At 43.2% G+C, this 19490-nt stretch overlaps 1 protein-coding gene across 2 annotated transcripts in view; it reads left to right on the top strand.

The window, feature by feature from the left end:
* FNDC3B (fibronectin type III domain containing 3B) overlaps positions 1-19490 on the top strand; it is a 258472-nt gene that overhangs the window by 216471 nt on the left and 22511 nt on the right. For both annotated transcript variants that reach the window (XM_035132789.2, XM_060274365.1), the window contains exons 18-23: positions 1689-1794; positions 4566-4741; positions 5955-6068; positions 7059-7208; positions 7552-7832; positions 13423-13635. In XM_035132789.2, the coding sequence (XP_034988680.1) occupies positions 1689-1794; positions 4566-4741; positions 5955-6068; positions 7059-7208; positions 7552-7832; positions 13423-13635 (1040 nt within the window). The remainder of the gene's footprint in view (positions 1-1688; positions 1795-4565; positions 4742-5954; positions 6069-7058; positions 7209-7551; positions 7833-13422; positions 13636-19490) is intronic.

Below are 19490 nucleotides of genomic sequence, written 5' to 3'. Positions count from 1 at the left end.
TTTGCCCATAGGAACGCATTAATTAAATTTCTATGCATTCCTATGGGAAACCGCGATTCGCAAGACGAATTTTTCACAAAACAAATCAGATCACAAGACACATTCGTCTTGCGAAAAATTCGTCTTGCAGGGCATTTGTCTTGCGAGGTACCACTGTAACTATTTCGAGTGCATCGTCCAGTGGTTCTCAAACTCTTTTCTCTGGGCCACACTTTCAGAATAAAAATTTGCTCGTGCCATGCGAATTTTTTATTGATAAAGAAATGTGTTGGAAAACAAAAAGAAATAACTCCTAGCAGTGCTTGGTTTTTAACATAAAACACAACTTCTTTATAATACGACAATGGGACATCCAGAACGTATAAAACTATTGTTATTTTTATTATACTGCAACAAAATGTTTAAAGGTTTCTTTAATTGTCCTTGAATCTTGCCATCCTCTCCTGCCACACCAATGTGGCACACCACAGCCTTCGAGAACCACTGACATAGCCTTATACTTTGCCTTTTGATCTGTCAGATTCGTACAGAACCTGAAAACTGCAAAAGTGTGTATCGTCGTACCTTGGTTCTCGAACAGAATGCGTTCTGGGAGTCCGTTCGACTCCTGGAACCGTTTGAAAACCAAGGTGCGACTTCTGATTGGCTGCAGGACACTCCTGCAGCCAATCAGAAGCCGCACAGGACGTTTGGCTTCCAAAAATCGTTCGAAAATCAGAACACTCACTTCCGGGCTTCGATCGTTCGGGAGCCAATTTGTTCAGGAGCCACGATGTTTGAGATCCAAGGTACGACTATACGGAAAATCTGCAATTGCCTGACTGTACTTTTGTGCACATCCTGGGTGGGGAAATTGGTTTTTTAAAGAAAAACAAGGGCAGGTATCCGCAGGCAATCCAATTAGCGAGCTCAGTTAAAGCCCTATTCGGGGATTCGCTCCATGTGAGGAACCGTCATACAGAGTGGGAGAATGGAGCTGTGCTTGCTTGCCCCCATCCCTCGCAGATTCACTCACCTGCCCACACAGCCTGTTGAGGAGGAACACCTGGAAAGAGCAGCCCTCTCTGCATGCGCTGCTCCAAATCACTGGGAAAGCCCATGAATTTTTTATTATTATTACAGTGTTACCTTGTTTCTCGAACTTAATTCGTTCCGGAAGTCAGTTTGACTCCCGAAACCATTCAAAAACCAAGCGCGGCTTCTGGTTGGCTGCAGGAGCTTCCTGTTCAAGCAGAAGCCGCGTCGGACGTTCGGCTTCCGTAAAAAGTTTGAAAACAGGAACACTTCCGGATTTTCGGCATTCGGGAGCTGATTTGTTCAACAACTAAGGTTGTTCGAGGACCAAGGTAGCACTGTATTTATTTCCTTAGATTTATAATTCCGCCATTCTTCCGTCGTGGAACCCAAGGCAGCTTGCATTTTCTGCCCCAGTTGGTCACTCATCCAGGCACTGGTCAGATTCAGACCTGCTTAGCTTCAGCAAGGGGATGGCCCTCATGTGCTTTTGGACTCTGTGCCACATGTAGAAGGCTCCCCCACCCACCCCACAGACAATTCCTGTGCACACAAGCACCGTAGACGGCTGGCAGGCTGGTAGCCACCCCCTCTTCCCACCCCCTCTCCCTCCACTGTGTGAAGTGAATGCCCAGATGGGTCTTCAATCTAATTTGCATTGCTTCTTTTTCCAGTGTTCCGAAAGTTTACTTGTCCGTACACTAAGCGTCGCTCCGGGCCAGTGTCAGCCACCCAGAGTACTTGGCAAACCAAAGCATAAGGAAGTGCAGCTGCAATGGGGTAAGCTGGGAAGAGGAGCTTGCTTTCGTAATTGGTTTTCTCCTGTTCCAACAGCACAGGGTTTTTTTTTTGTTTTCGTTTGTTGAAAAGGTACCTGCAACTACAGTAAATAAAAGTCCATCTAACTCAGTATTGTCAACTCTACTTTGGGGGTTCAAACTGCAGCTTTTTCCCAGCCAGAGGCGGCAAGCGGTGTAGGGGGGGAGATAATATAATAATATATAAAGATAAAGGGACCCCGGACTGTTAAGTCCAGTTGCGGACGACTCTGGGGTTGCGGCGCTCATCTCGCTTTACTGGCCGAGGGAGCTGATGTTTGTCCGCAGACAGCTTTTCCATGTCATGTGGCCAGCATGACTAAGCCGCTTCTGGCAAAACCAGAGCAGCGCACAGAAACGCCGTTTACCTTCCCGCCAGAGCGGTACCTATTTATCTACTTGCACTTGACATGCTTTCGAACTGCTAGGTTGGCAGAAGCTGGGACCGAGCAACGGGAGCTCACCCCGTCGCAGGGATTCGAAACGCCAACCTTCTGATCAGCAAGCCCTAGGCGGTGTAGTTTAGACCACAGCGCCACCCGCGTCCCTCATAATAATATATAGGATTACTATATTGTAAATAATTAGTGTTAGATGTCTAAAGGGTTTCCATAGGAAATTGAGATTTTAGTAAATAAAACTGTGCAATTTGCGCACTTAATTTGTGTGCTTTAATATACAGTGGTACCTCTGGATACGCATATCTCCGGTTGTGTATCCTTCAGGATGCAAATGCGGCAAACCCAAAAGTATTTCCCCAGGTTTTGCCGCATGCGCAGAAGCGCTCTACTGCGCGCATGCGCAAAAGCAGTCCTTCCGGTTGCGGAAAGCTCGGGATCCGATCAGAGCTCTGGAACAGATCCTGTACGCAACCGGAGGTACCACTGTACTGCAGCAACAAATGCATTTGAGCTGCAGCTGAAGGACGATGGGTTTTATACAACACATTTTATAGTTCACCCTTGTTTTCAAAGCATTCATGGCCCTTCCCGCCCCCCGCCCCCATTCTGCTGGCCATTAGTTTTAACCAGAAGCTAAATGGGGAGAAAGCTCCGCTTGCTGACAAGGAAGGAATCAACCTTGCTGTGCGCTTGAGTGTGCTGTTCAGTTGGCTTGAATGCAGTTTGAGATAAAAGTGCAAGCCGCTTCGTTACCCAAAAAGAGCTGCTGTGCAGGTGTTGCAAGAGACGAAGAAAGAGAAGAAAAAAGTTCCGTTTTCTTGAAATGGAACCTTCACTGCAGACCTATTCTCACAATAGTCATGGACTGGCCTTATCTTCAATAGTGGTGGAGGGAAGGCTCTTCCTTTCGCCCCATCGCTACTGCTGGGACATCTTTCTGCAACAGCTCTGTGGTTGCAGGGAAATTCAGGAACACAAGGTTCCGGGCAATCAGGACACCTGGGTACAAGGGTGGGGGAACCTGACGGTGAGGTAAGGTTAAAAGGGTAGCCTTACTGTTTATCTCCCGCTTGGACTACTGCAATGAGCTCTACGTGGGGCTACCTTTGAAGGTGACCCGGAAACTACAACTAATCCAGAATGCGGCAGCCAGACTGGTGGCTGGGAGTGGCTGCCGAGACCATATAACACCGGTCCTGAGAGACCTACCTTGGCTCCCAGTACGTTTCCGAGCACAATTCAAAGTGTTGGTGCTGACCTTTAAAGCCCTAAATGGCCTCAGTCCAGTATACCTGAAGGAGCGTCTCCACCCCCATCGTTCAGCCCAGACACTGAGGTCCAGCGCCAAGGGCCTTCTGGCGGTTCCCTCATTGCGGGAAGTGAGGTTACAGAGAATCAGGCAGAGGGCCTTCTCGGTAGTGGCGCCCACCCTGTGGAACGCACTCCCATCAGAAGTCAAGGAAATAAACAACTGAAAGCAGCCCTGTCTAATCCCTTTTTTAAGCCGTCCAAGTTGGTTACCTGCACCACATTGCATCCTGTGGATTATCTGTTTTAGCTATTGCTCTTATCAGAGGAGTTAGTGAAAATTCGCCACCGCCACTCAAAAAAGGGGTGGGGGGTGCTGTGTGCTTCCTGGCACAATGCGGGAATATGATACTGTTACGTCAATATGTGGGCAGGAATTAATAAACCAACAGCTAATGGATAATGGGGAAGGAAGACAAAAATTAATAATTGTAGATTGAATATAAGGAATGAAAGGTGAATTGATATAGAATATCAGATAAGAACATTGGCAGGATTATTGTAATAACCTGCAGTTTTATAAGAGTATATATTTAAAGTAGATGAATAAGTCAGTTTGGTAAATTAAGTTAATTTGGGTATGCAGAAGATATTAAAAATAAATTTAATGAACCGCAGAAATGATTGTAAAATTTGTGAAATGTACAAACTTGAAAAGCATAAATACAAATGTGGGGACACATCTTGGACGAAGAATGGGAAGTCAGCTTTGGTGGGGTTATTAAATTTGATGTAATTTGGCATTGATTTGTTTTAAAAATTGGAAAACTAATATTATTTGGGGGGGGGACACACACACACACACCAGCTTAATACAGCTTCTGGAGGATGCCCTTCTTTACTTTGAGGCTTTTGACACTTATTATTTTAGGACCCACCTTATTTTTATGGTTGTAAGTTGTTTAAAACCTTTTCCCTTGTTGTGTTTTACTATTGTGACCCACCCTGGGACCTTAGGGTGAAGGGCGGGTGATGAATAAATATTAAGAATATAGTAATTATTATAATGTCTTTTTTTATCCAGACGCTCCTCCTGTGTCAGACAGCAGTTGTCACATCTCGGCATACAGTGTAGAAATGACTGGCCCCAAAGAGGCGACATCAGAGGTGTATCATGGTCCGGGTCTCGAGTGCACGGTCGACAATCTCTTGCCTGGGACAACCTATCACTTCAGAGTGAGGGCCCTGAATGACGGAGGGGTAAGCCCAAGCGTTGGAATGAGTCCATGGGGAAACCATTGGGTTGAAATTGCAGCTCTGATCAGAAGCTTGTGAAGAAGAAGAAGCATTTGGATTTGATATCCCGCTTTATCACTCCCCTTAAGGGGTCTCAAAGCGGCTAACATTCTCCTTTCCCTTCCTCCCCCACAACAAACACTCTGTGAGGTGTGTGAGGCTGAGAGACTTCAGAGAAGTGTGACTTAGCCTAAGGTCACCCAGCAGGAGCGGAGATGCGAACCCGGTTCACCAGATTACGAGTCCACCGCTCTTAACCACTACACCACACATTGTGACAATATTCCTATTTATTTATTACATTGCAAGGCCTACCTTCAAGGAGCTTAATGTGCCCCTCCCTTTTTTATTCTTAACAACTCTGTGTGAGGTAGGTCAGGCTGAGAGGTACTGACCAGTCCAAGGTCTCTGACCTAGACCCTGCAATAATCATGAGGTCCTTCTTTGTGTGCCTCTTCCACCAGAGGTCTGGGGGGGGGCAACATGAGAATGGGCCTTTTCTGCAGTGGCTCCCTGTTTGTAGAAGACTCCCCAGGGAGATTTGTCTAACGCCTGGATTATACATCTTTAGGCACCAGACGAAGCGCTCCTCTTCAACCAGGCCTTTGGCTGGAATTATTTGGTGGAGGGGATCCACGATGGTTAAAATGGTGCTGTTTAAAGTTTAAACAGATGGCGTGGATATGACCCATGTCTCCCTGGTCCTTTCCCTCAGTGATCGAATGTAGGGTTGTACACCACAAAGCCATACTCAAGAGTAGGCTTACTGGCATCAATAGTCAACGCCAGTTTCAGTGGGCCTACCCTGAGTGTGACTTAGTTGAGTACAACCCAACTTATGCAACAGGCTACAAGCTAGTTTCTTTCCTTGACTGTAGGCTAGGCTTCTGGGATGCCACACTGAATGTTCAAGAGCATTATATCTGTGGAGAAGGAGGGTTCGCTAGCAATCCTGAGGTACTTGCTATGAAGGATGGGAGACTTGATTTTAGCCAGGAGGGAAAGAAATCCTCTTATTGGGCCAAGAGGTTGTTTTGTGAACGGATATGGCTTTTGAAGTGTGGGGAGGAAAATGAAGAGAAATGTCAATCAAGATCCTTCATTTAAATATACTAACAAATAATATGTGTGGTTTATATTGTGTAATAATATATATGTTTTATTTTCCTTCCTTTAGTATGGGACGTATTCCGAAGCCACAATACTCACAACCGCTGCTGGGCCCCCCGGGCAGTGCAGAGCACCTTCCATTGCCTTCATTTCCGATACAAGTGTACTTGTTAGCTGGGAGGTAAGAGGGGCGTTTTTTAAGTATCGTAATTTTCAGTTTGCAGCTCCCACCTAGGGCTTATCCACACTTAACCTTTCCAGGCACGGGTCTGCACTGTTTGGGTGTTGTTGTTGCTGTTTTTGCCCCTGAGCTTTCCCCATGTTAAAGCCACTCTTTAGCACTCATTCGGAACAAACGTGAATTTGAGTTTTCTGCAGATTGCTGTTTGCTCCGTATGCAGAGTTTGAAAGTTTGAAATAAACGAGTGCAGGTTGTGTAATGATCACAATACATAGCCTTTCATTCCTCGAGAAAACAATAATTTAGCAGACTGAATCTTAAACCACTACTGTATTCCGAAAGCCTAAATGTGTGATTGTAGAATCCTTTCCTGGCTGGAGTTTTGTCTATCTCCTTAGCCCCTTTTTTTAATGCGTCCTCCTCAGCATCCCCGCCTGGCAATGTGACCCAGATGTGTAAGACTAACCCCTTTCTCCTTGGCTGAAGCCAAAAGGGCCTGAGGTTTGCCTCACTCTTCTTCCTCCATAGAAGCCAACTTCTAAGAGCCCTTTTTGTTTTTACCGAATCACTATTTAACTCTTCCTTTCCCTTAGAAACCCAAAGCAGACTGAGAACCGAGCCTGCCCCCCCCAAAAAAAACCCACAATTCTGGATGGCTTAACTTTCTGTTCCTCAGCATTTCATATCTTGATTAGGTCTCAGCTTCCTGCTGATTTCCTCTCAGTGGAATTCCGCTCATTCCTGATTTTTAAAATCTGCACTGAAACGCAGCTAGAACAGCACTGCTGGAGACCGCCAGTGCTAAGAAAAAAAGGTTTAAATCAGGATGGACCTCCATTCTTGAGACTCTTAGCCCCTGCTCAGCCACACACCCAGGCACAATTTAAATGATCTCAGTTTTGTTTTTTAAGCACTTTCCTTCCTTGTTAACCTGTGTTAAGACCATTTTAGGCTCAGATTTGACCCAACAGGCGTGTGTTTGTGTTTCAGAGTCCTGAGAGCTTTGGTGCTGACATCTCAGAATACAGACTGGAGTGGGGAGAAGACGCAGAGTCCTTAGAACTCGCCTACAGTGGCACAGGCAACTCCTTTGAAATCAGCCAGTTATCAGCCGCAGCTCACTATTTCTGTAGGCTACAGGTAAATCGAGACGCTTAACTTTAGGATCATGAAGAGGGTTTTATTTGTATTGCTGCCGGGAGGTAACCTCCTTTCTTCTTTATGCGAGTGTATAATAATGTGGGTTTTTTGCGAACAAGTTAGGATCTAGGTAGAATTAAAATGGAATTTTAGTTCCAAATACTACAAGCTTTAGTTCTATGGATAATTGCAGGTCTGTAAGGTCATCGAAACCAGAGCCGGCCCAGCCATTAGGCAGAGTGAGGCTGCTGCTTCAGGCGGCAGAAGCATATATCTCTATTCACCGAAAGGCCTTGGGTGTAAGTAGCACTTGATGTAATGCAATGAATGTTTCACTCCACAGGCAATAAACCAGGCAGGAGCAGGACCTTACAGTGACCTGGTGACCTGTACAGCCCCAGCGTCAGTCCCTGATGCCGTGACCACTCTCTGTGTATCCGATGATGAGCACTTGGATGCCTCTCCAATTTCACCCTTTGTGTGCCTTGTATTGAACTGGGATGAACCGTGCAATAATGGGTCTGAGATTATTTCTTACAACGTCGACCTCGGCGATGTTATTATCCCGGTGGGGAACGTCACAAGTTACGTCGTTAGCGACCTGCTTCCAGAAACCACATTCCGGTAAGTGCGGGTTTAAAACTGCAGCCGTTTTTGGTCCGGTGGGCGCATTTTGAATTTTGAGAAAGTGCTGTTGTTGGGTGCCAGTCACAAAATGGCTGCCAGAGGGGACATGGCATAACACAACATTTTAAGAAAGCACATTCATTGCTGCTTCCCCCTTGTGTTGTGTTGTGTTGTATTATGTCACTGCTTCTTTATGCAAAACCTTTTGGTCTGAACATCCCCCAGAGCAATGAACAACATATTAATGCAACACAATAAACAAAACAACCAAGCAATCCAAATAGTTTAACATAGCAAAATCATTGTCACGTCAAGTGATTGACAGGCACAACAAACACACATCCAACACACACAAAGAGCTCGCAGGACAGGGATAGACAACCTGGGAGTAGCATTGCCCACAAGCCCCTCTCACTTGTAGCTACCGTGTTTCTCATATTATAAGACATGTCTTATATTTATTTTTTCCTCAAAAAAACAACACTATGGCTTATTTTCAAGGGATGTCTTATTTTTTTCCTCCTCCTCCTGCCGCGGCCAGCATTGCTGCTGCGCCTATCACTATGTCTTATTTTCGGGGTATGGCTTATATTCCTTGAATGCTTAAAAATCCTGCTATGGCTTATTTTATGGGTATGTCTTAAAATATGAGAAACAGGGTACCCATGCTTAAGATTGTGGGAGCGTTTCATGGAAGCCCTGGGTCAGTCTGTTTACTATCATCATTCACTCAGGGTTTTGACCTTCTTTTTGGTCTTTAGATGTTTGGAAACTATGATAGCTGTTCCAGCATTGCTGTGCAAATGAGAACAGATTGAACTAATTATAGCGTACATCCTAAATATGGGAAACAATTAAAGGTTTTGCTGCACGGTGCAGTGTGCTCATTTTTCAGATTTGGGGCAGTCATTATTAAGTGTGCATATTAGCTCTGTTAATGTATCTTTGTGGATAAATAAGTGGCTTAGCTGATAATTATTATGATTCTTCTTCTTTTTTCTTCCCCTGTGGACTTCTGAGAAATTATTTTAATTTAGGAATGAATGTCGGTAAAAGGTCGGCCGGCGAATGTTAATTCTAAGATTGCTCAAAGCTGCCCCATCCTCGGGCCTCTTTCTAATGGCTCTTCAATCCAAATTATCTCTAATAATGGCAAGGGACAGGGAAATGCACACTGAATTTTATTATTAGTTATTGCCTGCTAGGTGCTCACAGGGTGCTTCATGGCCATTAGGGGACCATTAGTATCAGCCCCATAAAACGGGGAACAGAGGCTTAGGGGAATTATTTACCCAATGTCATTCATAAGAACATAAGAGGACAGGGCGAGTGACCCATCTAGTCCAGCATGCCGTTCTCACAGTGGCCAACCAGATTCCCACGGAAAGCCTGCAGGCAGGACCAGAATTGGGGCATTGTCCATTTGTGGCTACTGCTACACAACACCCACTCAAGAGAATGGCAGCTGTATGGGGTGAATGCCGAAAAGAAAGGTTGTGTTAAGCATTTATCGCAGAGATTACACGGTGCAAAGAAATCTGGGGGGAGATGCTAGACTAGATGAACCTTTGTCCAGCAAGCCTCTTAATATTATTATGAAGAAATAGCTCCTGAAGATGGGTCAGCAGTAACTCTCAAGGTGCCAGTGAAATCAACTCTTTATTCAAATAAATAAAACAGCTCAGGTCTAGTGAGCACAGCAACTCTTGCCCCTATGTCTATGAGGTGATCGTGGGGACTGAAGATCTCCGCCTTCTCCAAGTCTCCTCCTTCCCTGAGTCTTTCTCAAGCAGCCTGAGACTTTGTCGCCTTGTCTGTCCCTGCTCCGACCTCTTCAGACCTCGTTTGGTTCTGAGAGACCAGCAGGGAGGGGAGCAGGAGAGCAGACCCCCCCCTGGCTTCTTCAGCAGCCTGCCTCTGCTCTGCCTCTTGGGCCCTCTCTTCTCCAGCCTCCACATCTGCCTCTGATTCTGGGCTTCTCTCTGCCACAGCCTGCTCCTGCTCACTAAACCCTGTTACCTCTTCAGCTTCCGACACCTCCTCCTCCCAGTCTGCTCCCTCTTCTCCCTCTGACCACTCATCATTGTCCCTCCACCAGTCCCCTGGTTCGGAGCCTTTCTTCCTTAGCTCATGCCTCCCTTCACTCCTCTGCTTCCAGCCAGTCCATGAAACTTACAATGCTGGACTGGTCATTTCTTGCTCCAGGATTTGGGTGATTAATGGCACAAGCAGTATATACACAGCCCTGTTCCATGATGCTAATCTTTAAAACTTTCTGCCTTACATTCTGTAGGCGAATTGCTATGATGAGGTCATCCTGCAATTTCTTTTTCAAAAAATTGTTTTCTTTGAAATGTATTTTCCCCCTTAAATACTTAAAAATAAACCAAAACTTGCTGATATTTTAAGGAATATGCTTGTCTCTTTTGTTTCAAATCAGGGGTCAGCAAACCTTTTCAGCAGGGGGCCAGTCCACTGTCCCTCAGACCTTGTGGGGGGCCGGACTATATTTTTTTTGGGGGGGGGAATGAACAAATTCCTAACATAACCCAGAGATGCATTTTAAATAAAAGGACACATTCTATTCATGTAAAAACACACTGATTCTCAGACCGGCCATGGGCCGGATTTAGAAGGCGATTGGACCGGATCTGGACCCCGGACCTTAGTTTGCCTACCCATGTTTCAAATGAACAACAAACTTAAAAGCATTAACTAGGTATTCTGATTGAAAAGACTGCTGCACTTGATCTGTCTGGTGAGAAACATAAGAGATTATTGTCCAGACAGAAGCAATGACCCAGGACAGGACATTTGTATCTTTTTAATGTTCTCCATCAGCTTTATGTTTGCAAGTCCAGAAGGGAGCTGTGGGTGTCCTTCAAGGAATGATGACCAAACCTTGGGTGCTCTGTTGAAATCATAAAGGATGTCATTTTAAATCGCGAATGTAACATTTAGCAAAGGCTGCTGCAAAATTGTTCTGTGTTGCTTGTCTTTGTAGCCACCGCAGCAACTTTAGCTCCTTCTCCATCATTCTTATTATCACTTACATAATTTTTATACTGCTTCATATTTCAAAGCGACATTATGCTTTTATCTTGCATCTTTGCAACTGCTGCTTCCCGCATTGTTTTTGCTGCAATTGTGGCACCAAAGTGACCTCTTTGGGGTGCAAGCCTAGGCAGAATGTATGGAGGTCCCAGGTTGCCCAGACGACAAGGCCCCCCTCTTGGTATCATTGATGTGGGCCAGAGGAAAGCAGAGCAATACATTTGGCACCACGTTCATTCAAGATTAGTTATACTCATAGTAGATTCATTGAAAGTCCATCCGTCGATTTCAGTGAGTCTACTCTGAATATAATTGGATATCACCCATAATTTCCTCTGCACTTACCATTTTACAATAGTTTACTCAGTGTGCTTTTGATTCATTTATTTATTTGATAATTTCTGTCCCATCCTTCAAATACGTTCCCCAGGACACATCACAAAACCACCACAAAGACAATAGGATATAAACTTAATGCAAAAAGCTAAAACAGCATTTACAATGCAAATCATGGTTTAAACTGCTCTTTTAAAGGCTCGTGAAGTAAAGCAGTTTTTGCCTGGTTTGGAAAAAAATAAGTCGGTGGCTATATTTGCATGTCGTGATAAACCATGGTTCATCATGACAAGAACAAATTCAGGCATACTTTGGGCTCTTGTCTCTTCCAGTGTGACTGTAAGGATGATTTTGAGGCTTGTACTTCCTTTTTCTAATTAAACAACAACAATTCATGTCACTTAAACCTCTCAAACGGTGCTAAATCTTAATTAGGCCATGTCTGAAAGAAGCAAACTCAGTCCATAGAAGGCGGCTTGCTTTAACAAACCATAGTTAAAATTACCCAGAGATGGAAAGTGCAGCAGAGGAGTGTGCAAACCCAAAACTTGCCCAGCCTTACTCCTGTCACAATAAACCATAGCTTCTGCATGGCATCACAATGCAGCCAATAGGTCTGAAATATGACAAGGACTTGCAGTACATGGGAAATTGACCTCCATTTTTTCATTTCAGACTGACATCCAGTAAATGTAGTTAAATCTTGCTCACATGCCGACTTGAGATTTCAACTGATTTTGTGTATCCAATGAATAGCCAAGTCCTTTATATTTACAGGAGTCCTGTTGAGCCATTAGCATTTTGAGTTAGCCACACACAAGTAATGGCCTGTTAAAAATTATTTGGAAAGCGGTATGACCTTGTCATTGCAAAAAGACATGCAGCTTTTCTGTATGAGTCGATGCTTCTTGTGTTATTTAAAGAAGGAAATGGTCCAACTGGGCAATTCATCACTTACACCAGGAACTTTGGTTTTTATATTTCCCAATATGCAAAGCATTGGGCCAAGTCAGCCAGCCAGAAAATTGATAGTTCTGGTTCTGGCTGAGCTGCTTGGCAATTGGGTTCTCATAAATAACGTTAACCGCTGGTTAATGGGTCTGATGAAGATGAAATATTTGATTTTGTGCCCCAATGTGGTTAGACCTTTCCGGCATCATTGCATTAATTGTTTGCGCAGAGACAGCCAAAACGTTGTGCTACCTGAGGCAAAATCATCCGAATCACTTGCCCCATGATAAACATGCAAATCAGATAATTAACAGTTCACTCCCCTGTCATGGTACCTCAAAATTTTCTATCTTGAGATTGCATAATGCAGAGATTGCCATCTATGCTGGTGACACTCGTTTAATTTTGGGAGGAGCGTCTTGGAATTTATTTTATACATATATATAAATTTCTTTTTTGCTGGTACCCACAGCAGCGCCTCAAAAATTGAAATGCCCTTGTTATTTGGAAGAGGTTGGTGTGCCCTGATGCAGACCATGGAAGTTTCTGTTGCTCCAACCCCATCTGCACCATGGCCAAATGGCTAGTTTCATTTACCAGTAACTCTGCTCCTGCTCTCATATATTTTCGAAGAACAGTTTCTGTCAACCTGACTTAATGCAAAAATACATTACAAAGTGCTCTCCTTGACTTTAATATAGCCCCATGTTAAACCTTTTCACCAATACACATTTAGACATTCTCATTTCAGTGTCAATTAAGCCATTATACTTCACCTTTTCTGCATCAAGTGAGGGCCAGAAAGAAAACTGATAGGCTCAAAACCAGCTTTTAACGTACAGTGGTACCTCGGTTTAAGTACACAATTGGTTCCGGAAGTCTGTACTTAACCTGAAGCGAACCTTCCCATTGATTGTAATGGAAAGTGGATTAATCCGTTCCAGACGGTCTGTGGAGTACTTAAACTGAAGCGTACTTAACCTGAAGCGAACTTTCCCATTGAAAGTAATTGGAAAGTGGATTAATCCGTTCCAGACGGGTCCGTGGAGTACTTAAACTGAAGCGTACTTAACCTGAAGTGAAGTTTCCCGTTGAAAGTAATTGGAAAGTGGATTAATCCGTTCCAGACAGGTCCGTGGAGTACTTAAACTGAAAGTACTCAAACCAAAGCGTACTTAAACCGAGGTATGACTGTAATTCTTTTTTCTCTTCCACCCCAAACCCCTTGGCTGCTTTCCTACCATAGGATCCGGGTTCAGGCTGTAAATGGCATCGGAGCGGGACCTTTTAGCCACTCGATTAAGGCCAAGACCAGGCCTCTGCCGCCCTTACCTCCTCGGCTAGAGTGCACTGCAGCGGGTCCTCAGAGTCTGAAGTTGAAGTGGGGAGAGAGCAGCTCCAAACAGCACACTGCCGATGACATGCTGTACATCTTGCAGATTGAGGACAAGAACAAGAGGTAAGAAGAGGAAAGAGGGTGAGGCCCGGTTGACACCCGTCTTCTGATCTGCAGCTTTCTGTAGGCACTGAAGTCAGGAAAGAGGTGCTTCACTCATTCTGCTTAGAGGTGCTGGTGTGGCAAGAGTTTTATTTTGGCCAAGCCAAAAAGGGGGGGTCCTAGTCTAGGTTAAAATGCAGTTTTAAGTGATAGGGTGGGAAAGTGGAAATGGGTTCAAAACCATTAGTGACCTTGCTGAAAACAGTTGCCGGGATTCACCACTGGCAAATGGAATATAGGTGCTTCCCCAAAGTACATGTTGCATTCAGACGGATGTTTAGTTGCTGCTAGATTTGCTGCTGCCCTCCATGTTTGTAGCAGTAATCTTCTTACAGCAGAATCATGATTTATTTGCACGTTGTCTAATCAAGCGATTTCCAAGAATATGCTGCTAGATTTTCAGAGGGGATCAGCTTGCCACCTCGAGTCCCACAATTTTAGCTGTACTGGCCCATTAGTCGCTCTAAGGAGACTGGCGGGAACGGTTCTGTCTCATGCTTATTGCCTGCAATTCTTTCCTTATAAAGCTGCATAATGATAAAAGTGCCTTGAGCAACATATGAGAGCCCCACATTTATAGCAATCATGTCACCCTTTATGAATGTAAGACACCAGTTGGATTGTGCTCCTTGAAAGATGGCTGGATTTGTCGTTTCTTGATCCGTTTAAGAAGCAGAAAATGAATAATTCATAGCATAGTTTTGAATCGCCATATAAGCAATGCTTGGGGCAAACATATCTTGTTACTCATTGGCCTAAGTACTTCCCTTAGCCAAGCGTTAACTAGGTCGCACCATCCCCAAAAGGATGTGCTTATTATCTTACAGTAAACAGAGTATCTCGCTTCACTGGGCTCCCTGATCTGGACCAGAACTATACAGCCAGACGTGAAAAACATTAAATAGCTGGGTTTGAATAGGATTGGGGTAGAGGGAGGAGAGTGAACAAATTGTAGTAATTTGTTCTAATGGGTTTAATTCAACCTTATTAGAACCAGCTTCATCAAGCCACATGTTGCATTCATCGGGAAAGGTCAGAAATGTTGTTTGAGCTCTTCCCATGCCACGTAAATGACATATGAGCAACTGCTCTGGAGTTGTTTTGTAATATAATGCCCATTGCTCACCTCTTCCCACCTCTGATGCTGGTGTTTGTCTCAAATGACTTTTTTGAGATTCACTTTGGGAAGCAAGCAATATGCAGACTTGGTCAGAAATCTCAGTTTTTGATTTAGATTCATTTCAAAATGTAGCTGTCATGACCGGACATGTTTGCCCTGGCTTTTTCTTTTTCTTCGAAGAAATTGTTCCTGCTTCTGTTGTAATTGCTTCACTTTGTTCATTTGCCTGCTGTGGAAAGAACTAAGCGATTCTAATTCAGAGTCAGTTACATTGAAACCATGATTGATCTTATTATGTCACATGTTTATTTAGGATGTCATTTCCAGAGTTTAAGGAAGCTCACAAATCATAAGTATAGCATCACTGTTAAAATAAAAAATGTGCATATTTTTTATTTTATTTTTTTTTAAAAAAATTATTTGCCTGGGACTTTAATGTTGATTTTATTTTTTTAATGGTGTTTCAGAATGTGTCAGTTTTATTTTAGTTTCATACTGCTCTTTTGATATTTTATTTTTAAAAGATTTTTGTTGTATGAACTATAATTTATACTTGGTTTCTAAATTTGCTGGCAGTATATATATATATATGAAGAAACCTAACCACAGTAAAAGTAGAACGAGCATTTAGGAATAAAAACCTAATAGGATTTCCATGCATTTCTGAGATTTCCATCCCCCCCCCCCCAGGCTTATTTCATTTATTTTTATTTACTGCGTTTCATATATTCCACTTTTCTGGTAGTGTGTATTTGGTTATATGGAGAAGAGTGAAGGAGCCCTCATCCTAACTGCAGAGAATCAAGAAGCTGCTTTAACCTCACTGCATTCACATTGCCTTTTGAATCACTTAGAACAATATAATCTTAGTATTGCACCGGTACCCGAAGGATCATCTAGTCCAACCCCCCTGCGATGCAGGAAGACAAATTTGTTGGTATGAAGACAAGCCCATGGTTTGGTTGGACCAATGCCAACCCATTGCCACTGCATCTGAACTGGCCCAGTATGTTAGCCTTGAAATGATGCTCTGGGTATAAGCAGTTTGTACGTAAAGCTGTAAACAGACCCCACAAAACACACAGTCTGCTTTGCCCAGTGATGAATACAGTTAATACGCAGCTGCCGCAGGTTTTCAAGGAGTCTAATTAGGAACCCGTTTACACTCTTTTAATTGAATCAAGATCATTAACACCCACTTTAACAGCAGTGCCTGCTTTCAGTCCAGCACCGAGAGCGCCGCGAGTAGATTCTCTGGAAAATACAAAAATAGGTGCATTATCATATTCATTCATAATAATCAGCATGCACATATTTTAGGCTTTGGCTAGCAAGTAAGGAAAGGAAATTGGCAATTAAGACAGAGCCATATGGTTGCTATAGTATTCCGAAATAGCCAAACTCATCAGGAAACAAAAGGACAAAAAAGGGAGTGGATGACACCCTATTTGTCCGAAAGTATTAATTCTATGATATACCTGTGGTACATATCCCATGGGTATGTTGTACATACACACACACCTTTTCTGTTTTCATCTTGTCCTTCATGTTGTCTATTAATTGAGATTCTTTGTGTCCTCTGATTAATACATGAGAAATGTGTACTGTGTCTGCAAGGCGGACTTGTGAAATACTCTTCTGCCATGGTTTGAACTGAGATTCTTAACTCTTAACAAAAGCCTATAGAAAATGATCAGACTAAACAAATTGTAGATTTAGTTTGGTACACGCCATACATTTAAATTGCATTTTCTCCACCAAAGAATCCTAGGGACTGTACTTTGTTAAGGTTGCAGGGAAATGTAGTTCTGTGAGGGGCAAACTAGAGTTCTCAGGATTCTTGGGAGGGGGAGTTGCTTTAAATTTTTGGTATGTGCATAGCCTAAATCAGGGGTCAGCAAACTGTCCCTCAGACCTTGGGGGGGGGGGTCGGACTATATTTTGGGGGAGGGGGAAGATGCAAGAGCACCACAAGCTGCTTACCTGTGTCTTGTGAGCAGCAGGGGCTGGTGGCGGAAGGATGATGAGCAGCGCGCGAAAGGCCTCCGGAGAGGGGCTGCTTAACATCGCAGCCGCTTGAGCGCGATTTTGCTGCTGCTGGCACCAACAAAGCCCAGCCTCCCTCCTCCTCTAGGCAGGGCAGGGAGAAGCCAGGAGGAGGGAGGGAGGGAGGAGGCGGAGGCGCTGTGTGAGGGAGAGGGAAAGAACGTGTGCGCTGGTGATCCACGCAGCGGCTCCCGGACAGTCCGCAGGCCAGATCCAGAAGGCAATTGGACCTGATCCGGCCCACGGGCCTTAGTTTGCCTACCCAAGGCCTAAATGCTGGCCTGAGTTACTGTGCTGCTGCTGTAAGCAAAGCTCAGAGCTCTTCTACGTGCCCCCAAAGAAACTTAGAGACACTTAATTCTCACAATATAACTTGTGGCAATGAATTCCTTTTTTTTTTGGCCTTTATAATAATATTTTATTAATTTTCCAAAAAAAGAGGGGGGGGGGAATTCACAAGACAATAAAAAAACAGCAAAATAAAAAATAAAATACCAATACAAAAAGAAGACAAAAAACAAAAACATTTAAAACATTATATCTTATCTCCTCACATTGTACATTTGGGACCTCCTCGGGTTCCCGTTCCTGTGCTTCTTATATACATTTCTAATTAGCAAATTCTATATCAGAGTATTCACCTCATAAAAATTTCTTCTTTCCCTATAAATAACATCTTCACATATTCCACAGTTTTAATTACAACTTAATTTCTAGTCTAATATGTTACTTTAGCATATTTTTTAAAATACAATTTGAAATCTTTCCATTCTTCTTCCATCGCTTCTTCTCCCTGGTTGCGGATTCGTCCGGTCATCTCAGCCAATTCCATAAATTCCATCATCTTCATCTGCCACTCATCGATCGTTGGTAATATTTGTTGCTTCCAGTATTTAGCTATCAAAAGTCTTGCTGCTGTGGTGGCATACATAAAAAAGGATATCTTCTTCTTGGGAATCTCCTTTCCTACAATGCCCAGTAGGAATGCTTCTGGTTTCTTAACAAATGTGTTTTTCCACACTTTCTTGAGTTCATTATAAATCTTATTCCAGAAGACATTCACTAGTGGACATGTCCACCACATATGATAAAATGAGCCTATTTCTTTCTTACATCTCCAGCATTTGTTATCATGGTTGTGGTATATCTTTGCTAATTTTACTGGTGTAAGATACCATCTATACATCATCTTCATAATATTTTCCTTTAGCAAACTACACGCAGTAAATTTAATATTCTCATGCCACAATTTCTCCCATTCCTCAATCATTATATTATGACCCATATCTTTTGCCCACAAAATCATAGCATTTTTTGTTTGTTCATCTTTCGTATGCCACTCTAGCAACAATTTATACATTCTGGATAGTATTTTCATCTTGTTGTTGTTGTTTAGTCGTTTAGTCGTGTCCGACTCTTCGTGACCCCATGGACCATAGCACGCCAGGCACTCCTGTCTTGGTTCTAACAATTCTGTTTCCACCTTTGACTTCTCTGTTTGAAAACCAACTACTCTGTCCGTTTTAAACACTTCATTTATCTGGTGGTATTGGAGCCAATCATCTAATTTACCTTTTAACTCCTCATAATTTTTTAACTTAAATTGGTCTCCATCTTCAATCAGCAAATCTCTATATTTCGGCCAACCGGTCTCCGTATTTAACCTTTTACGAGCCTTGGCCTCCAAAGGCGATATCCATTTAGGTGTTTTCCTTTCTAGTAAATCTTTATACCTGGACCAGGCAATGAATTCCGTAGGTAATCTAAAAGTGTCATTTGCTTCCTGTTGCAATAATGTCCTGTAGGTTTAACTAAGGCAGATGGCATTTTACAACCCAGAATCATGTTTGCAGACAACTGTTTCGTCAGTTCTATATAGCAACCCGATTTTAACATCATGGGTTTGTAGCTGGAGTTATTTCTACTGAAGAGTTAGACCCACTGCAGTGTCCTTGGCTTACTTGGGTCTATTAATTTCAATGGATCTGCTGCAATGTGGATGGATATACAGTAACTTACAGCAACCTAGCCAATTATACCCACAGTTTGTGTACTGGTGAATTTTTTTAAAAAAATACTTCTATAATTTTAAGTAAGCCCCCGGGAGTGTTTTTAAAGTGGGAAAATAATAATTCTGTTGGTTCTGTAAATCTCAGGAAACAAATACTGCATCCCAGATGGGCATGGTATAAATTTTATATAGAGAGATCGAGATTGAGAGATAGATATACACCTCCTGGCCACTGTAGAAATGGTTTGGTTTTCTTAAACTGTGTTGTTTACATTGTTAAAGCAATTAGCACTTGTTAAAACTCTTGCTACATTGTTTGCTTGCAAAGAGGCTCTGGAAAACAACTTCCTTGCCTGCCGGTGTACCATCTTCATTTAAAGGTTTCTGGGCGTTCAGCAAGTCAAGGGTTTGCCTATATTACATCATCTAATGATTTGGCCCCTTTTTTTCCTACTTCAAGCACTTCTCAAAACTTTGTGCTCTTCAGTTCATTGGCAAATTATCTGCTGCGGTTTTAAAGCATGGAATTAGATGGGGTGGGGGTGGGGGGGAAATCCCATAATTAGCTGCAGGTTCGACATTAATTTCTTTCAAGAGCAGGAGAGATGTGAAGCATTTATTGTCTTAAAACTGGCACTT

The sequence above is a fragment of the Zootoca vivipara genome, chromosome 5 (assembly GCF_963506605.1).
Source record: "Zootoca vivipara chromosome 5, rZooViv1.1, whole genome shotgun sequence".
Lineage (NCBI taxonomy): Eukaryota > Metazoa > Chordata > Lepidosauria > Squamata > Lacertidae > Zootoca > Zootoca vivipara.
The sequence above is the reverse complement of the archived record's forward strand: the minus strand, read 5'-3'. Positions and strand labels throughout refer to the sequence as shown.